This window comes from Megalopta genalis, unplaced genomic scaffold (assembly GCF_051020955.1).
Source record: "Megalopta genalis isolate 19385.01 unplaced genomic scaffold, iyMegGena1_principal scaffold0077, whole genome shotgun sequence".
NCBI classification, from domain to species: Eukaryota; Metazoa; Arthropoda; class Insecta; order Hymenoptera; family Halictidae; genus Megalopta; species Megalopta genalis.
Window position 1 is genome coordinate 406887 of NW_027476146.1, and position 19659 is coordinate 426545.

The following is a 19659-nucleotide window of genomic DNA, read 5'->3' on the forward strand; positions in this document are numbered from 1 at the left end:
CGTAAGTAATTGTAGCGAAACAAATGAATCATTCCAAGAATGTAAAAAATCTTATATAATAAACAGATATATAAACTATGTATATATGGTATTATTTAAGAATACTAAATGCAAATTAGAAATGTGCGTATCCGCTTCCTGTTACTTGCCAAGCATGTTTTTGGACCGTTCGAAAATGTGCGGTCTTTGAGGGCGTGTCGAACGCGCAGAGCCCCGTCCGCAATGTGTTAAAATCACTAGAACAAATTTCTACAAACGTTTACGCACATTTCTAACTTGCATTTAGTATTCTTAAATAATACCACATGTACATAGTTTACATATCTGTTTATTATATAAGATTTTTTACATTCTTGGAATGATTCATTTGTTTCACTACAATTACTAACGAATGCGAGAGGCTTCGTTAGCATGGTTGTGTAACAGAAATATTTGCGGCTGGTTGCTTGTTGCTGATTAAATAATATTATTTTTTTTTTTAGAACTATGGAAGTTACGCTGCAGCCAATTACGGACGCATCAGCGGAGGAAACCTCCGCCACAGAGAAAGGGACCCCAGCAGCGGAGGAAACCTCCGCCACAGAGAAAGGGACCCCAGCAGCGGAGGAAACCTCCGCGCCGTCAACAGCCACCGCGGCGACAGGCGGTGCAGAGGAGTCACTCGACTCTATTTTGACGCGGCAGCGAGAAATCGCTGCCGCATACGAGTCAGGGAGGGCTGTAAGTATATGCAATATGTGTACAAAATAGAATGTATATTTATAATATATATACTTATAATTATGTTGTTATGTTACAGTCACAATGGAGGAATATACTTGGCCAACTGGCCAGAGGAGTGGCCAGGCCAAACCTGGCAAACCTTGTAGCGGCGAATGTAAGTAAATGAAAAATACTTTTATATATAATATAATATAATATAGTAATATGTATAATATCTAATAATAATAATAATACATGCTTATATGTTGCAGAGAGAGCTGAAGAAGCTTTTGAAGAAGACGATGTATGGCCCCCAGAAGAGGGGGGAAAAAAGGAAAGGGAGAGGAGGAAGAGGAGGCAGAGGAGGCATTGGAGGCAGAGGAGGGGGGGTAGGGGGTAACTCGAAATATATACTCAATTTTTATTGAAATCGTTTTCATCATTTGTGTTCATATTATTTACCAATTGCCCCATCGCCATCACTTTTTTCCTGATGTCCTATAATTATTCATCCTTACGTTTTTATATAAACGTAGTATATAAAGTACATGTCATTAAATTATTATTATTATAAAAAAATCCATTATTATTTTAATATATATTATTACTTACCTACCCGATTACTCGACGAGCGTTCTTGCTGCAACTGCTACGAGTATGGGTCTGCCCCGCACGCCACATTCCCCTGGTCTAGTAACCTAGCGCGCGGCAGAACGGGCTCATGAAGCAGGAATCAGTTTCATGAAACTCAGTTTGTGAAACAGTTTTGACGACATGGCAACATTGCGGCGCGGAATGAAATGTGGCAACCATGTTTAGTCGCTATCCTTCTCTTTTAGCTTGCTTTCTCTCTTCCGTTACATTTTTACCGATACCCGTGATCACAGAAACATATGCGTGTGCCACCTGCCGGTCGAAAATATTTCTAATTTGGTTTGTCTAATGTCCGTTCGCACAACTGCAGCGCCACGATCCGTTACGGCCTAGGTGCACACTCCCTTAAGCAGAGTCGCTTTTATAATGTTGGGCTCTGCCCCGGTCTCTCTCTCTCTCTCTCTCTCTCTCTATCATTACTCTCGTTATTCTAACAGTTTCCGGAGGCTCGATCAAAACATGGGGATTCGAGAGACTCGTTGTGCTCCAGATCCCCTTGATCTGGTTGCTGTGCGATCGCGCGGATGTTTCTCGATCTTTGTGGGTCCTCCCGACGGCCGTTCGATTGGGTCGGGAGGTCTCGTCCGTTTCCCGACATTTGTTCGCGCGCTCGGTTATTGAACTCTCTTTTCCGGCATTCGTGGATATCATGTCCCAAATTTTTACAATAGGTACATCGTTTGTCTACGCGCGAGGCACTGTACGTCGGTCTGGTCGGTACGATACGGCGAGGGGACGGGCGATAATTATCTCGAGATTGCTGCGCGGCACGCGTGGGGAAGTCGCGCCTGAGTTCATAACTGTTGGTCGGCGCGTGTCTGTTGGCCGGCGCGTACGTGACGGCACGGTATAGCGATCTCGGGGACTCGTATCGTTGGTGCGACTGATTGCGTGATTGGAATTCCGATTCGAATCGAACTTTTCGCGGGTTGTAAGCTTTTCTATCTATTTCCGCTTCTTTGTAGCATGCAGTCGCAGTATCGAACAATTTCTGGAGCGAATATGACTCTAAATGTCGAATCATGTACTTTAACGTAGGGATTACGCCTCGGAGAAAACTCCTCTTTGTCAATTCGTCAATGTCGGCAATATCTGGATGCGCGTGATTGCAATCGATTATTGCCGAACGAAGGTCTTTAGTACGACCGATAAAATCTAGGATGTGCTCGTTTGGCCTCATTTTGATGTTAGCCATTTTTCCGCGATAATGATCGATAGTGTCGGAAGGCCCGAACACGTCTTTCAGCCGATTGCAAATGTCCGCGACCGTTAGAATGCTCATATCTTCGACGGCGGTATACACTCGTCCCTGTAACTTATTTACGATTAATTTAGCTAGTGTTTGCTCCGAACGGCCGGGTACTAAATCGCGGGCCCGACGGCAAGCTCGCGTAAATCTCCAAACGGGGAGATTTGTACCGTCGAATTTCGGGACTGTGTTGCACGCGGCGTGCATAGTGATGTTTGTCATTTCCGTATTCATTTCGTTTCGCGTGGCTCTAGCAGGGCAAAAGGGGCGACGCATGTCTACATCATCATCGGTGGTGAAATCCGGTGCCTCGGGTACGGTACTGTTGCGTGGGGGGCCGTGACGGATTTTCAATGCCTCGACTTCTTGTATTAGCGCGGCGTTTTGTCTTTGAAGGAGTTCGCGATCTTTATCAAATTTCTCTCTCGCGTTGTCGAAATCGATAGTAAGCTTCAATTTTTTCTCTTCGAATTTAGTGATTTGACTACGTAACCTAGCTTCCTCTGCTTTTAATTGAGCCTCATATTCACATAACTGTTCCCGAGATTTCACGGAGGTGACGGGCACCTGGGAGTGCGTATTTCCTGCGGGAGTAGCTATCGTGGTGATTGCTCGGATCGCACCGCTGCCACCAAATTTGTTACGTCCCGGGGTCGAAAACCGCGAATATATAAAACGCGTCGAATTCCACGGAGTTTAGACGTCAGTAGCAATCCTTTTGTTCACGCGGCTCGGCACGTCCGCGTCTAACCGGGAAAACCACGAGGCGCTTGCAGGCGATTTACACTTAGCACTCACCGGAGTAGGTTATTCTGATCGGAACGCCGTTAATTTGCTGTGCGAGGACGATGTAGAGGAGTCGTCTCGGGTCGACTCTGGGGATCCTGGTGACGTCGAGGATGGAGGTCGGTATGTCGAGAGTCCTTGGCGATGTCCAGGGAGTCCGGGCTGTCTGCAGCAGCTTTCGCAGATTGATTTCGATGACGGCGTTAGCTGTAGCGTAGGGTCGCGCGAATGCTGTGGTCGTTCCGCGTGAGATCTGCGCAGCTTCCTCAACTGATAGGATCGACCGGCGCGTTTCGGCATGGACGTTAAGTACAAGCGTGAAGCTAATGCAATATGCAAATAGGGCAATGATACAACTCTCTACGGTAGAAAGGGTTCCTTCGTTAGGAGAATAGACGTTCGTGCCGAGCATACGGGGCGTGCTCCAAATCGCACGAAAGCGTATTCACAATTTAAGAAAATTAGTAAGGTAAGCGAATTGTCCGGCCGATGTTAGACAGTAATCGTCAAGCCGATGTTGAACTATGTTAATGTCGAAGTTAGTTTAAGGAACTGGTGGTTGATAATAATTCTCACTGATTTTATGTATATAAAATAAAGATAGTATACACTTGTAGACTTATACTTTAAGAGACTTAAAATTGTTAAGTACGAACTAAGATTCAGAGTCGGAATGGGAATAGTAACGCGTAGCACTACGCGGAGTGCTGGAGCTGGACGTCTAGTCTAGGAGACGGCGGAGATAGAACTGAGGTTCCGAGCCGCTGCTCGGAGCTCCTTCGGTACGGTGAGGAGTGGGGGTCGTTGCTGGCGTGCCGTCGGTGCGGCGGAGGGTGGGGGCTGCCTACGTCAGAGGGCGGGGATCGCCAGTGTAGGCGTCGAGACGGCGGCTGGGAAAGTGAAACTGGCGTGTAAGGGTTAAGGGCACGGGTCGCCGCACACTATGACGACCCACACATAGAAGAAAACCATATACGTATATTAGTTTTAGAGGTTTCTATCGACCAAAACTGACGTTTTAATATCGAAGTATGCAGTTCACAAGTGGAAAATTTAGATTCCGGAAAGACTAAACGACTGGGCTTCGGATGTAGAAATATCCGTTTTGCAGTTATTGCGGAGATATTTGCAATATTCGGCCAGAGTGGTGTCAGTCTCACGAGCATGACGTCATAAGATGGCCGCCGCTAACAGTTTTTCGTAAATATCGAGAGATATAGAGCTCGAATCGAAAATTCACAACCGAAGCCCAACAGCTTAGACTTTTCTGAATCGAAATATCCAACTCCCAAACTGCTCACTGGAATATTGGCACGTCCATCTTGGTTGATACGAACAGTTGTCACGAAGATATTCTGCCGTGCGCTAGGTCACTTGACCAGGGGAAGGTGGCGTGCGGGGCAGTCGTGAACGGCGCGGCAGTTGCAGCAAGAACGCTCGTCGAATACTGTAAATATCTCAACAATAATAATAAAATGGACATTTCTACATCCGAAGCACCCCAGTTTATCCTTTTGGGAATCTAAATTTTCCACTTACGAACTGCTCACTCGAATATTGGCACGTCCATTTTACTTGATGCGAACAGTTGTCACGAAGATATTCTGCCGCGCGCTACGTTACTAGACCAGGGGAAGGTGGCGTGCGGGGCAGTCGTGAGCGGCGCGGCAGTTGCAGCAAGAACGCTCGTCGAGTAATCGGGTAGGTGAGTAATAATATATATTAAAATAATAATGGATTTTTTTATAATAATAATAATTTAATGACATGTACTTTATATACTACGTTTATATAAAAACGTAAGGATGAATAATTATAGGACATCAGGAAAAAAGTGATGGCGATGGGGCAATTGGTAAATAAAATGAACACAAATGATGAAAACGATTTTAATAAAAATTGAGTATATATTTCGAGTTACCCCCTACCCCCCTCCTCTGCCTCCTCTGCCTCCTCTGCCTCCTCTTCCTCCTCTCCCTTTCCTTTTTTCCCCCCTCTTCTGGGGGCCATACATCGTCTTCTTCAAAAGCTTCTTCAGCTCTCTCTGCAACATATAAGCATGTATTATTATTATTATTAGATATTATACATATTACTATATTATATTATATTATATATAAAAGTATTTTTCATTTACTTACATTCGCCGCTACAAGGTTTGCCAGGTTTGGCCTGGCCACCCCTCTGGCCAGTTGGCCAAGTATGTTCCTCCATTGTGACTGTAACATAACAGCAGAATTATAAGTATATATATTATAAATATACATTCTGTTTTTTACACATATATTGCATATACTTACAGCTCTTCCAGACTCGTACGCGACAGCGATTTCTCGCTGCCGCGCCAGAATTGAGTCCAGCGATTCTGCGGCGTTCCCCGCTGCCGCGGTTGCTGTTGTTGCGGAGCTCGTCTCCGCTGCATCGTTGGTTGCAGCTGTTGCGGAGGTTGCCTCCGCTGCTGCGCTTGTTTCAGCCGTTGCGGAGACTGCCTCCGCTACTGTGGCCGTGTTATTCGGGATTTTAATTTTCTTAAATTCCATAGTAATTTTATGCATGGTTCTAAAAAAAAAATAATATTATTAACACATTGCGGACGGCTCACGAGATATCTCGTGGCAACAAGTAACCAGCCGCAAATATTTCTGTTACGTAACCATGGTAACGAAGCCTCTCGCATTACTAAGTAATTGTAGCGAAGCAAATGAATCATTCTAAGAATGTAAAAAATCTTATATAGTAAACAGATATATAAACTATGTATATATAGTATTATTTAAGAATACTGAATGCAAATTAGAAATGTGTGTTAAAATAAATTGCTACAATTACTAGAACAAATTTCTACAAACGTTTACGCACATTTCTAATTTGCATTTAGTATTCTTAAATAATATTATATATACATAGTTTATATATCTGTTTATTATATAAGATTTTTTACATTCTTGGAATGATTCATTTGCTTCGCTACAATTACTTAGGAATGCGAGAGGTTTCGTTACCATGGTTATGTAACAGAAATTGTATGTACTTACATGTAATCCTACGTCTGCAAGACTTGAACGTTGAATGAAACTGCGACCCTTCGCAGCTCGAAGTTAGGCCCAGTGTCGGTCTCGGAGCCATTGGTTGTCTGCCAATGGTTCAAATAATATCATTGGTTGTCTGCCAATGGTTCAAATAATATCATTGGTTGTCTGCCAATGGTTCAAATAATATCATTGGTTGTCTGCCAATGGTTCAAATAATATCATTGGTTGTCTGCCAATGGTTTAAATAATATCATTGATTGTGTGCCAATGGCAATGTCCAATGGTAGCATCGCAAGCATACCCTGGAGGTATGTCGAGAGTCCTTGGCGATGTCCAGGGAGTTCGGGCTGTCTGCAGCAGCTTTCGCAGATTGATTTCGATGACGGCGTTAGCTGTTAGCGTAGGGTCTCGCGAATGCTGTGGTCGTTCCGCGTGAGATCTGCGCAGCTTCCTCAACTGATAGGATCGACCGGCGCGTTTCTGCATGGACGTTAAGTACAAGCGTGAAGCTAATGCAATATGCAAATAGGGCAATGATACAACTCTCTACTAGTGCGGCGCTTACGGGGCGAGCGTCCAACACACACCCGTAGAAAGGGTTCCTTCGTTAGGAGAATAGACGTGGAAGGGTAGGCGAGAGCAAAAGTGAGAGTGGAGATCTATGTAGCGATAGGAGATCTTAAAAGGGCAGGTGAGGATAAAGGGTTGTATGAGAAGAGCGGCGGCAGGTTGGCGCCAATGTTATGTTGATTCGGTCTGGCCTAAGGTATATTATACAAAGTGTTATGCGTGCGAACGGGTATAGTTTATAATTGCTTAATATAGTATAGGCGTATTATCTAACGGGACTAACTTATGCTTACCGGCTATTTCGTACATGTATTCTTATTGTCAACTTACACACTACGCAATACGTCGGGAGACGTAACACCTCCCTCCGTCGGAAAAGAAAAATGATGCAATCATTTTTCATCCTCGTCGTTCGAGAAGAGGTTCAATTTCTTTGATTTCTTATACGTAACGAATTTGCTGGTTGGCTTAACGTGTATCTCGAAAGAGTCTTTACTGGTGGTGAGAGGTTCGCTTAGGGTGGGCTTGTCTATATCGATGCACTCTAAGGGGCTCACTTGGGTGTTCACTTCAATCGGTCCACTATTATTGTTCTTCACTTTCAAATAAAGGCAGAAGTGCGTGAGTGTGCTCCAGGTGGCTGCCTGAAGTTGCAGACTGCAACCGTATGCGGCGTGGAGCGCGATGCCGTTCAAGACGGTGTTGATTGCGGCCTTGATGCAACGGATCACCAGATAAATGCCCATGAGTCCTGCCATGACAAAACCGAATTCCATAAAACCGTTCCATATTTTCTTCCCCGTTGATTCAGCGATTCGTTCTAGTGTTGTTTCGTCCAAGAGGTTGTATAGTTTTATTGAGTCAGGTGCAAAAGCGCGACCGTTGCTCTCTCCGCCGGGAACATTATATGGTCATTTAACTTGTGGATATTTTCCTGCGTATAAATTCCGCCATTTGCTAGGTTAGCGGGATTTGTATATTTCCAATCTGCTTCTGTTATGGGTTGGAGTGGCGGTGGAGGTGTACGCCTTCCACTGGTCGCGGCGTCATTCTGAACCATGTCCCGTGGATTTTGATCGCTGGTGAGATTAGCTCGTTACACTCTCTTTTTGTTCCTGTTTTTACCAAGATCCTCGTTCTTGAGGTTAGGAAGAAGGATTGGTTTCGATGCTGTACTGGTAATTCATCGAAGCAATCTGTGGTTTTCCGGAGCGAGCACTGTACGGGAATACATTTTATTACATGGATAGCTTTCCCTGATTGGATGGCCATGAATCCTGGTTCCTTTACCAGAGTGGCGGCGACCTCTGCCGGTGCTATATGTATGAGTGAGATCACTTTTCTTAGAACTTGCATGAGAGTGCCTGAGTCCTGCATCGTTTTGCATACGTCTTGTGGCGTGTTCAATATATACTGTTGTCTCCCGTTGTTAACAACGGAAGTGTGAGAGTGCATACCATAATGGTATATGGTGCGGTTGACTTCAACCTTGCATTGTATTGTTCTGGTTTCGTCGAAATCTACTAGTTGCAGAAGTTGTACCTCAGCACTTTTGACGTGTGGTTTAGAGTCGGTACCTTCGCATTTGGGTTTATCGACAGTGGAAAACATAGTAACGTTCAGTGTAGTGCCGCTGCAGTCGTACCCGATGAGCGCGGTGGAAGTTTGGAAGATGGCGAAGACCGCCAGAGTGGCCACGTAGTTCTTCATGCCGCTGCTGGATGGCGACTGTGTTTGGATCAGTTCCTGCACCGTCTTATATCGGCGCGGTTGGGTGGGGGCATCGTTGGAGGGGGTTTTAATGAGGGTGCAGCCGACGCTGCTTACATGTGCGGGTGGTTTGGGCGCGTGTTTCAATTTATCGGAATGTACCACGCGGGAACCGGCCTTAAAACTAATTCGTACATTCTGGTTGCTTAAACATTCTAATATGGTGTACGGCCCGGTATACTCGCCGTCGAATTTCCCCTTGCGAGGTTCCTTCAATAGGAAGACCTTATCCCCGACAGAGAAGGTTCGGACATTCATTCGTTTATCGTAAAACCTTTTTGATCTTGCCTTTGCCGTGGGCAGGTTCTCTCTCGCTTTCTGATAATTTTGATAGTTTCTGAGTACCTGATAATTTTGCCTGCAGCCTTTCTAAATAGCGCGCGTACGATTCGTCGGTCGAGTCGTGGGCCGCGCTGTTTGCGGATGGTGTACGAGCTACCGTGCCGAACACGAGTTCGTGGGGTGTAAATAGGGTACCTTCGTGCATACTAGTATTATATGAGAATGTCGCGAATGGGAGCCATTCGTCCCAGTCGTTATTCTTCACGTATTGTTTTAAATATTCTGTGAGTACGTGATGTGATCGCTCGATTGAACCGTTGCTCTGTGGCCTGAACGCGGTGGTCTTGAATTGTGCTATCTTAAAGCGCTTAGCGACGTTCCTCATCAGAGAGCTCAAAAGGTTCGTCCCCTGGTCGGTCAAAATCCCTTTGGGTGCGCCGAACCGGCAGATGAAATGTTTCGTGAATGCGTCGGCTATCTCTATTGCGTTAGTGTTCGCGAGGAGGATCGCCAGGGAGTATTTTATGAGGAGGTCTTGGATAGTGAGGATGTAGGAAAAGTTATTTGAAGATGTAGGAAGTGGGCCGACAATGTCCATAGAAACCTTCTCGAAGGCTTTCCCGGGAGTGTCTGTGATCGTCATTGGTTGTCGAGTTTTTACACGCGTTAGTTTTTTCATTTGGCAGTTATTGCAGGCATTGACAAATTCCTGAACCTCGCGTTTCAATGCGGGCCAGAAGTACTTTTCCCTGATACGTCTGTACGTCTTAGTCACCCGTTTGTGTCCCGCGAAAGCGGAGCAGTGGTTCTCTGCGATAATCTCTAATCGTTCGCTCGCGGGCGGAATTTTTACGTTATGTCCGCACGCGAAGATCTGCGTGTCTGTTGTGGAAAATAAGTCGATCAAGGTTTTGTAAATAAATGTCCAGTTTACGTCGTCCAGGGAAGTCTTCGACAGGCTTACAGAATCTAACTGGAGTTCCGTTACAACATCTAGAAGTGACCTCAGGGCTTCTACCACCCCTTCAGAATTGGTTGTGTGGAATGGCGTGTCTTTTATAGGAAGTAGGATTAAATTTTTAGTCCCGTGGGTTAGTACTCGAGCCCGAAATAACGTGAGACCGGAGATGCGTTGGAATTTGCCTATGGTAAAAACGTCGATTGCTCCTTCGTCTATTGGTTGGCCGTCCGCTGTTATGAATACTGCTAGGTTGTCGTTCCTCATAGACAATTTGTCCCGAGTATGTGTCATAGTCCGTCTGTTATTCGCGTACTGCGTGTTGTAATTGTCGACAATCTGGTCATCTGAGGATGAAGAGGAATCGAGATTTTCGTTCGCGGGGGGAAGGGGAGGGTAATCGAAGGGGGAAATAAGGGGGAATCGAGGGTCAATTGCGTGGGAACTGTCGAGCTTGTAGGGTGACAAGGCCCAGATGACGTAGGGGAATGTCGGGACTGCAGTCGTGTTACCTCTGTGGGATTTGACGACGACGCGTCTGGTGTCTGTCGACTGTTTTTATGGCGAATGGCCCCGACTTGTTTAGACGAGGTTGGTTTGATCGAGGTAAGGGGATCTGGTACAGGATTGCGCGACAGGGCGTCTGCGTTTAGATTGGTTTTCCCGGTTTTGTAGATGATATTGTAGTCAAATTCGGCTAATTTAAGGCGCCAGCGGAGCAATCGCGATGTCGGATCTTTAACGGAGTTCATCCAGACCAGGGGCTGGTGGTCTGTGATGAGGTTAAACTTGTCGCCGTAGATATATGGTCGGAAGTATTGTGTACAATAGATTATCGCTAAGCATTCTTTCTCGATAGTCGAGTAATTCAACTCTGCACCGTGCAACAATCTGGAAGCGTAAGCTATCGGGCGGTCCTTGCTTGGTGGGCCCTGACCTAACACCCCGCCTATCGCGTAGCGTGAGGCGTCTGTAGTTACATTGAATTCCTTCGTAAAATCGGGATATTGTAGCAAGGGCTCGGTAGTTAGTAACTCACGAAGAACGCAGAAGGCGTTCTCTTGTTCCTGATTCCACACGAACGGTTTATCCTTCTTCAGCAGGATTGTCAGTGGTTTCGTTATGTGTGAAAATTTAGGGATAAATCGCCGATAGTAGCCCGACAGTCCTAAGAATTCGCGCAGGTTCCGAATATTCTGGGGCCGCGGGAATTCCTTTACAGCTTGAACCTTTAAGGGACATGGTTTCACACCATCTTCGCCGATGATGTGTCCCAGATATGCCACTTCCTTGTGTAAGAAACCACATTTCGAGGGTTGTAGCTTTAAGTTTGCATTGCGCAGTCGTCGAGCTAACTTATCGAATTTCGCCCTATGTTCCGAAAGTCTGCGGGAATAAGTAACAATATCGTCTAGGTAAACGAACAATTCTGTTCCCTGTAGACCTGAGAGAACGCTGTCCATGAGGTGCTGAAAGGTCGCAGGAGCGTTGCGGAGACCGAAAGGCATGCGTTTAAATTTCATAATATCCGAATGGTGTCGAGAACGCGGTTTTCTGTACGTCTTCCAGGTCCATACCGATTTGGTGAAACCCATTGGCTAAATCGAACAAGCTAAAGTACTTGGCGCTACCGAGCTGGTCGAGTATTTCCAGAATGCTCGGAAGGGGATATGCGTCTGGGACCAACTTCTCATTTAACGCACGGAAATCGATTACCATACGCCAACGTTTATTACCGTTAGCGTCGGCCTTCTTGGGGACGATCCATAAGGGGCTATTATACGGGAATTTAGATGGCTCTACTATCTTCTGCTCGAGAAGCTCTTTCATCTGCCTGTCGATTTCTTCCTTATGGGTCGGTGGGTAATGATACTGCTTGACATGCACGGGTATCGGATCTGTGGTAATGATTTTGTGTCTGACTTCGTTGGTTTGCCCGAGGTGTTCCCCGGGGAGATGGAAGATATCGCGATACTCTCGTAAGATACTTTCGACGCTCTGTCTCTCCTCGCTACTGAGATGGTTGGTGCTGATTATGCCTATTATCTCCTCGCAGCGGGAGGAAGAGAGATGCGAGAGGTTGAAAATAGATTTAGTAGATTTTGAATTGGAATCGCGGCCTTCTTTCGGCGTGGGAATAATAGTTGGAATTGGTATGCTAGGTTCTGGCAGGGTATCTGTTATCTCTTCCACCTCCTCCAGCTCCATGATCGGCATGGGGAGGTCGATTGCTTTGTCCGTGGTGTTCACGCAATTGATACAGATCTTCCCGTCGGATGTACACGCAAAACAATGGGGTATTAATACTCCCGGTGCTATCTCGCGGCGGCTGAGATAATCGGATTTCGGGCAAGTGGCGCTTATCGTAATGCAAGCGGATTCTTGTGGCCCTATCTTAATGCGGTCCTTGGTGACGAACGGAAATTTGTTCTCGTGCCAAGATAACTTACGGTGTTTATATGAGATCTCGGCGCCCTGTGAGAGAAACGCCGAGCCTATGATTCCGTCCGCGGGGATGGGAAAAGCGTCGCTGACTACGTGGATTTCGATTTCTACTGCCGCGATCGTTAGGACTGTGGATCCTATGGTTGAAACCGCGCCCTCCGTGATTCCCGTGATTTTTAACGTGTTGAGCGTATCTACAATTACATCCGGCTTAAGGGGCCGGGATTTCGCACACTATGACGACCCACACATAGAAGAAAAGCCATATACGTATATTAGTTTTAGAGGTTTCTATCAAGTAAACCTGACGCTTTAATATCGAAATGTGCAGTTCGTAAGTGGAAAATTTAGATTCCCAAAAGACTAAACTGGGGTTCTTCGGATGTAGAAATATCCGTTTTGCAGTTATTGCGGAGATATTTGCAATATTCGGCCAGAGTGGTGACAATTCACGAAAAAGACGACACAAGATGGCCGCCGCTAACAGTTTTTCGTAAATATCGAGAGATATAGAGCTCGAATCGAAAATTCGCATCCGAAGACCCCGAGATAAGGCATATACAAAGGCAGTGGAGTGTATTTTCAGTAGATTACTTAGTTAATTAAGACACACGATTACTTGATGTGAATTGTGTATCGGAAACACCATCTCGAGCTTCCGACATTCTTCACTACTAGCGTCACAGTTCTCTTCCAAGCAAAAGATGCACCACAGCGAGCTTGCCGGTAACTATAGTTACTTACAGTCGATAATACAGTTCGACAAATTACATAGTTTTACACTTCCATCCAAAATATTTTGAATCAAAAGACGACTAAACATGGTTGCCACATTTCATTCCTCGCCGCAATGTTGCCATGTCGTCAAAACTGTTTCACAAACTGAGTTTCATGAAACTGATTCCTGCTTCATGAGCCCGTTCTGCCGCGCGCTAGGTTACTAGACCAGGGGAATGTGGCGTGCGGGGCAGACCCATACTCGTAGCAGTTGCAGCAAGAACGCTCGTCGAGTAATCGGGTAGGTGAGTAATAATATATATTAAAATAATAATGGATTTTTTTATAATAATAATAATTTAATGACATGTACTTTATATACTACGTTTATATAAAAACGTAAGGATGAATAATTATAGGACATCAGGAAAAAAGTGATGGCGATGGGGCAATTGGTAAATAAAATGAACACAAATGATGAAAACGATTTTAATAAAAATTGAGTATATATTTCGAGTTATCCCCTACCCCCCTCCTCTGCCTCCTCTGCCTCCTCTGCCTCCTCTTCCTCCTCTCCCTTTCCTTTTTTCCCCCCTCTTCTGGGGGCCATACATCGTCTTCTTCAAAAGCTTCTTCAGCTCTCTCTGCAACATATAAGCATGTATTATTATTATTATTAGATATTATACATATTACTATATTATATTATATTATATATAAAAGTATTTTTCATTTACTTACATTCGCCGCTACAAGGTTTGCCAGGTTTGGCCTGGCCACCCCTCTGGCCAGTTGGCCAAGTATGTTCCTCCATTGTGACTGTAACATAACAGCAGAATTATAAGTATATATATTATAAATATACATTCTGTTTTTTACACATATATTGCATATACTTACAGCTCTTCCAGACTCGTACGCGACAGCGATTTCTCGCTGCCGCGCCAGAATTGAGTCCAGCGATTCTGCGTTGTTCCCCGCTGCCGCGGTTGCTGTTGTTGCGGAGCTCGTCTCCGCTGCATCGTTGGTTGCAGCTGTTGCGGAGGTTGCCTCCGCTGCTGCGCTTGTTTCAGCCGTTGCGGAGACTGCCTCCGCTACTGTGGCCGTGTTATTCGGGATTTTAATTTTCTTAAATTCCATAGTAATTTTATGCATGGTTCTAAAAAAAAAAATAATATTATTAACACATTGCGGACGGCTCACGAGATATCTCGTGGCAACAAGTAACCAGCCGCAAATATTTCTGTTACGTAACCATGGTAACGAAGCCTCTCGCATTACTAAGTAATTGTAGCGAAGCAAATGAATCATTCTAAGAATGTAAAAAATCTTATATAGTAAACAGATATATAAACTATGTATATATAGTATTATTTAAGAATACTGAATGCAAATTAGAAATGTGTGTTAAAATAAATTGCTACAATTACTAGAACAAATTTCTACAAACGTTTACGCACATTTCTAATTTGCATTTAGTATTCTTAAATAATATTATATATACATAGTTTATATATCTGTTTATTATATAAGATTTTTTACATTCTTGGAATGATTCATTTGCTTCGCTACAATTACTTAGGAATGCGAGAGGCTTCGTTACCATGGTTATGTAACAGAAATTGTATGTACTTACATGTAATCCTACGTCTGCAAGACTTGAACGTTGAATGAAACTGCGACCCTTCGCAGCTCGAAGTTAGGCCCAGTGTCGGTCTCGGAGCCATTGGTTGTCTGCCAATGGTTCAAATAATATCATTGGTTGTCTGCCAATGGTTCAAATAATATCATTGGTTGTCTGCCAATGGTTCAAATAATATCATTGGTTGTCTGCCAATGGTTCAAATAATATCATTGGTTGTCTGCCAATGGTTTAAATAATATCATTGATTGTGTGCCAATGGCAATGTCCAATGGTAGCATCGCAAGCATACCCTGGAGGTATGTCGAGAGTCCTTGGCGATGTCCAGGGAGTTCGGGCTGTCTGCAGCAGCTTTCGCAGATTGATTTCGATGACGGCGTTAGCTGTTAGCGTAGGGTCTCGCGAATGCTGTGGTCGTTCCGCGTGAGATCTGCGCAGCTTCCTCAACTGATAGGATCGACCGGCGCGTTTCTGCATGGACGTTAAGTACAAGCGTGAAGCTAATGCAATATGCAAATAGGGCAATGATACAACTCTCTACTAGTGCGGCGCTTACGGGGCGAGCGTCCAACACACACCCGTAGAAAGGGTTCCTTCGTTAGGAGAATAGACGTGGAAGGGTAGGCGAGAGCAAAAGTGAGAGTGGAGATCTATGTAGCGATAGGAGATCTTAAAAGGGCAGGTGAGGATAAAGGGTTGTATGAGAAGAGCGGCGGCAGGTTGGCGCCAATGTTATGTTGATTCGGTCTGGCCTAAGGTATATTATACAAAGTGTTATGCGTGCGAACGGGTATAGTTTATAATTGCTTAATATAGTATAGGCGTATTATCTAACGGGACTAACTTATGCTTACCGGCTATTTCGTACATGTATTCTTATTGTCAACTTACACACTACGCAATACGTCGGGAGACGTAACACCTCCCTCCGTCGGAAAAGAAAAATGATGCAATCATTTTTCATCCTCGTCGTTCGAGAAGAGGTTCAATTTCTTTGATTTCTTATACGTAACGAATTTGCTGGTTGGCTTAACGTGTATCTCGAAAGAGTCTTTACTGGTGGTGAGAGGTTCGCTTAGGGTGGGCTTGTCTATATCGATGCACTCTAAGGGGCTCACTTGGGTGTTCACTTCAATCGGTCCACTATTATTGTTCTTCACTTTCAAATAAAGGCAGAAGTGCGTGAGTGTGCTCCAGGTGGCTGCCTGAAGTTGCAGACTGCAACCGTATGCGGCGTGGAGCGCGATGCCGTTCAAGACGGTGTTGATTGCGGCCTTGATGCAACGGATCACCAGATAAATGCCCATGAGTCCTGCCATGACAAAACCGAATTCCATAAAACCGTTCCATATTTTCTTCCCCGTTGATTCAGCGATTCGTTCTAGTGTTGTTTCGTCCAAGAGGTTGTATAGTTTTATTGAGTCAGGTGCAAAAGCGCGACCGTTGCTCTCTCCACCGGGAACATTATATGGTCATTTAACTTGTGGATATTTTCCTGCGTATAAATTCCGCCATTTGCTAGGTTAGCGGGATTTGTATATTTCCAATCTGCTTCTGTTATGGGTTGGAGTGGCGGTGGAGGTGTACGCCTTCCACTGGTCGCGGCGTCATTCTGAACCATGTCCCGTGGATTTTGATCGCTGGTGAGATTAGCTCGTTACACTCTCTTTTTGTTCCTGTTTTTACCAAGATCCTCGTTCTTGAGGTTAGGAAGAAGGATTGGTTTCGATGCTGTACTGGTAATTCATCGAAGCAATCTGTGGTTTTCCGGAGCGAGCACTGTACGGGAATACATTTTATTACATGGATAGCTTTCCCTGATTGGATGGCCATGAATCCTGGTTCCTTTACCAGAGTGGCGGCGACCTCTGCCGGTGCTATATGTATGAGTGAGATCACTTTTCTTAGAACTTGCATGAGAGTGCCTGAGTCCTGCATCGTTTTGCATACGTCTTGTGGCGTGTTCAATATATACTGTTGTCTCCCGTTGTTAACAACGGAAGTGTGAGAGTGCATACCATAATGGTATATGGTGCGGTTGACTTCAACCTTGCATTGTATTGTTCTGGTTTCGTCGAAATCTACTAGTTGCAGAAGTTGTACCTCAGCACTTTTGACGTGTGGTTTAGAGTCGGTACCTTCGCATTTGGGTTTATCGACAGTGGAAAACATAGTAACGTTCAGTGTAGTGCCGCTGCAGTCGTACCCGATGAGCGCGGTGGAAGTTTGGAAGATGGCGAAGACCGCCAGAGTGGCCACGTAGTTCTTCATGCCGCTGCTGGATGGCGACTGTGTTTGGATCAGTTCCTGCACCGTCTTATATCGGCGCGGTTGGGTGGGGGCATCGTTGGAGGGGGTTTTAATGAGGGTGCAGCCGACGCTGCTTACATGTGCGGGTGGTTTGGGCGCGTATTTCAATTTATCGGAATGTACCACGCGGGAACCGGCCTTAAAACTAATTCGTACATTCTGGTTGCTTAAACATTCTAATATGGTGTACGGCCCGGTATACTCGCCGTCGAATTTCCCCTTGCGAGGTTCCTTCAATAGGAAGACCTTATCCCCGACAGAGAAGGTTCGGACATTCATTCGTTTATCGTAAAACCTTTTTGATCTTGCCTTTGCCGTGGGCAGGTTCTCTCTCGCTTTCTGATAATTTTGATAGTTTCTGAGTACCTGATAATTTTGCCTGCAGCCTTTCTAAATAGCGCGCGTACGATTCGTCGGTCGAGTCGTGGGCCGCGCTGTTTGCGGATGGTGTACGAGCTACCGTGCCGAACACGAGTTCGTGGGGTGTAAATAGGGTACCTTCGTGCATACTAGTATTATATGAGAATGTCGCGAATGGGAGCCATTCGTCCCAGTCGTTATTCTTCACGTATTGTTTTAAATATTCTGTGAGTACGTGATGTGATCGCTCGATTGAACCGTTGCTCTGTGGCCTGAACGCGGTGGTCTTGAATTGTGCTATCTTAAAGCGCTTAGCGACGTTCCTCATCAGAGAGCTCAAAAGGTTCGTCCCCTGGTCGGTCAAAATCCCTTTGGGTGCGCCGAACCGGCAGATGAAATGTTTCGTGAATGCGTCGGCTATCTCTATTGCGTTAGTGTTCGCGAGGAGGATCGCCAGGGAGTATTTTATGAGGAGGTCTTGGATAGTGAGGATGTAGGAAAAGTTATTTGAAGATGTAGGAAGTGGGCCGACAATGTCCATAGAAACCTTCTCGAAGGCTTTCCCGGGAGTGTCTGTGATCGTCATTGGTTGTCGAGTTTTTACACGCGTTAGTTTTTTCATTTGGCAGTTATTGCAGGCATTGACAAATTCCTGAACCTCGCGTTTCAATGCGGGCCAGAAGTACTTTTCCCTGATACGTCTGTACGTCTTAGTCACCCGTTTGTGTCCCGCGAAAGCGGAGCAGTGGTTCTCTGCGATAATCTCTAATCGTTCGCTCGCGGGCGGAATTTTTACGTTATGTCCGCACGCGAAGATCTGCGTGTCTGTTGTGGAAAATAAGTCGATCAAGGTTTTGTAAATAAATGTCCAGTTTACGTCGTCCAGGGAAGTCTTCGACAGGCTTACAGAATCTAACTGGAGTTCCGTTACAACATCTAGAAGTGACCTCAGGGCTTCTACCACCCCTTCAGAATTGGTTGTGTGGAATGGCGTGTCTTTTATAGGAAGTAGGATTAAATTTTTAGTCCCGTGGGTTAGTACTCGAGCCCGAAATAACGTGAGACCGGAGATGCGTTGGAATTTGCCTATGGTAAAAACGTCGATTGCTCCTTCGTCTATTGGTTGGCCGTCCGCTGTTATGAATACTGCTAGGTTGTCGTTCCTCATAGACAATTTGTCCCGAGTATGTGTCATAGTCCGTCTGTTATTCGCGTACTGCGTGTTGTAATTGTCGACAATCTGGTCATCTGAGGATGAAGAGGAATCGAGATTTTCGTTCGCGGGGGGAAGGGGAGGGTAATCGAAGGGGGAAATAAGGGGGAATCGAGGGTCAATTGCGTGGGAACTGTCGAGCTTGTAGGGTGACAAGGCCCAGATGACGTAGGGGAATGTCGGGACTACAGTCGTGTTACCTCTGTGGGATTTGACGACGACGCGTCTGGTGTCTGTCGACTGTTTTTATGGCGAATGGCCCCGACTTGTTTAGACGAGGTTGGTTTGATCGAGGTAAGGGGATCTGGTACAGGATTGCGCGACAGGGCGTCTGCGTTTAGATTGGTTTTCCCGGTTTTGTAGATGATATTGTAGTCAAATTCGGCTAATTTAAGGCGCCAGCGGAGCAATCGCGATGTCGGATCTTTAACGGAGTTCATCCAGACCAGGGGCTGGTGGTCTGTGATGAGGTTAAACTTGTCGCCGTAGATATATGGTCGGAAGTATTGTGTACAATAGATTATCGCTAAGCATTCTTTCTCGATAGTCGAGTAATTCAACTCTGCACCGTGCAACAATCTGGAAGCGTAAGCTATCGGGCGGTCCTTGCTTGGTGGGCCCTGACCTAACACCCCGCCTATCGCGTAGCGTGAGGCGTCTGTAGTTACATTGAATTCCTTCGTAAAATCGGGATATTGTAGCAAGGGCTCGGTAGTTAGTAACTCACGAAGAACGCAGAAGGCGTTCTCTTGTTCCTGATTCCACACGAACGGTTTATCCTTCTTCAGCAGGATTGTCAGTGGTTTCGTTATGTGTGAAAATTTAGGGATAAATCGCCGATAGTAGCCCGACAGTCCTAAGAATTCGCGCAGGTTCCGAATATTCTGGGGCCGCGGGAATTCCTTTACAGCTTGAACCTTTAAGGGACATGGTTTCACACCATCTTCGCCGATGATGTGTCCCAGATAT

General features: G+C 45.5%; 1 protein-coding gene across 1 annotated transcript; it reads left to right on the plus strand.

Moving 5' to 3' along the window:
• On the plus strand, window positions 1-3641 carry LOC143261980 (uncharacterized). The gene is made up of 4 exons (XM_076528006.1): window positions 1-720; window positions 800-877; window positions 975-1098; window positions 3382-3641. Exons 1-4 carry the CDS (start codon window positions 487-489, stop codon window positions 3639-3641), a joined length of 696 nt encoding a protein of 231 aa, XP_076384121.1. The 5' UTR covers window positions 1-486.
• Window positions 3642-19659: the final 16018 nt, after the last annotated feature.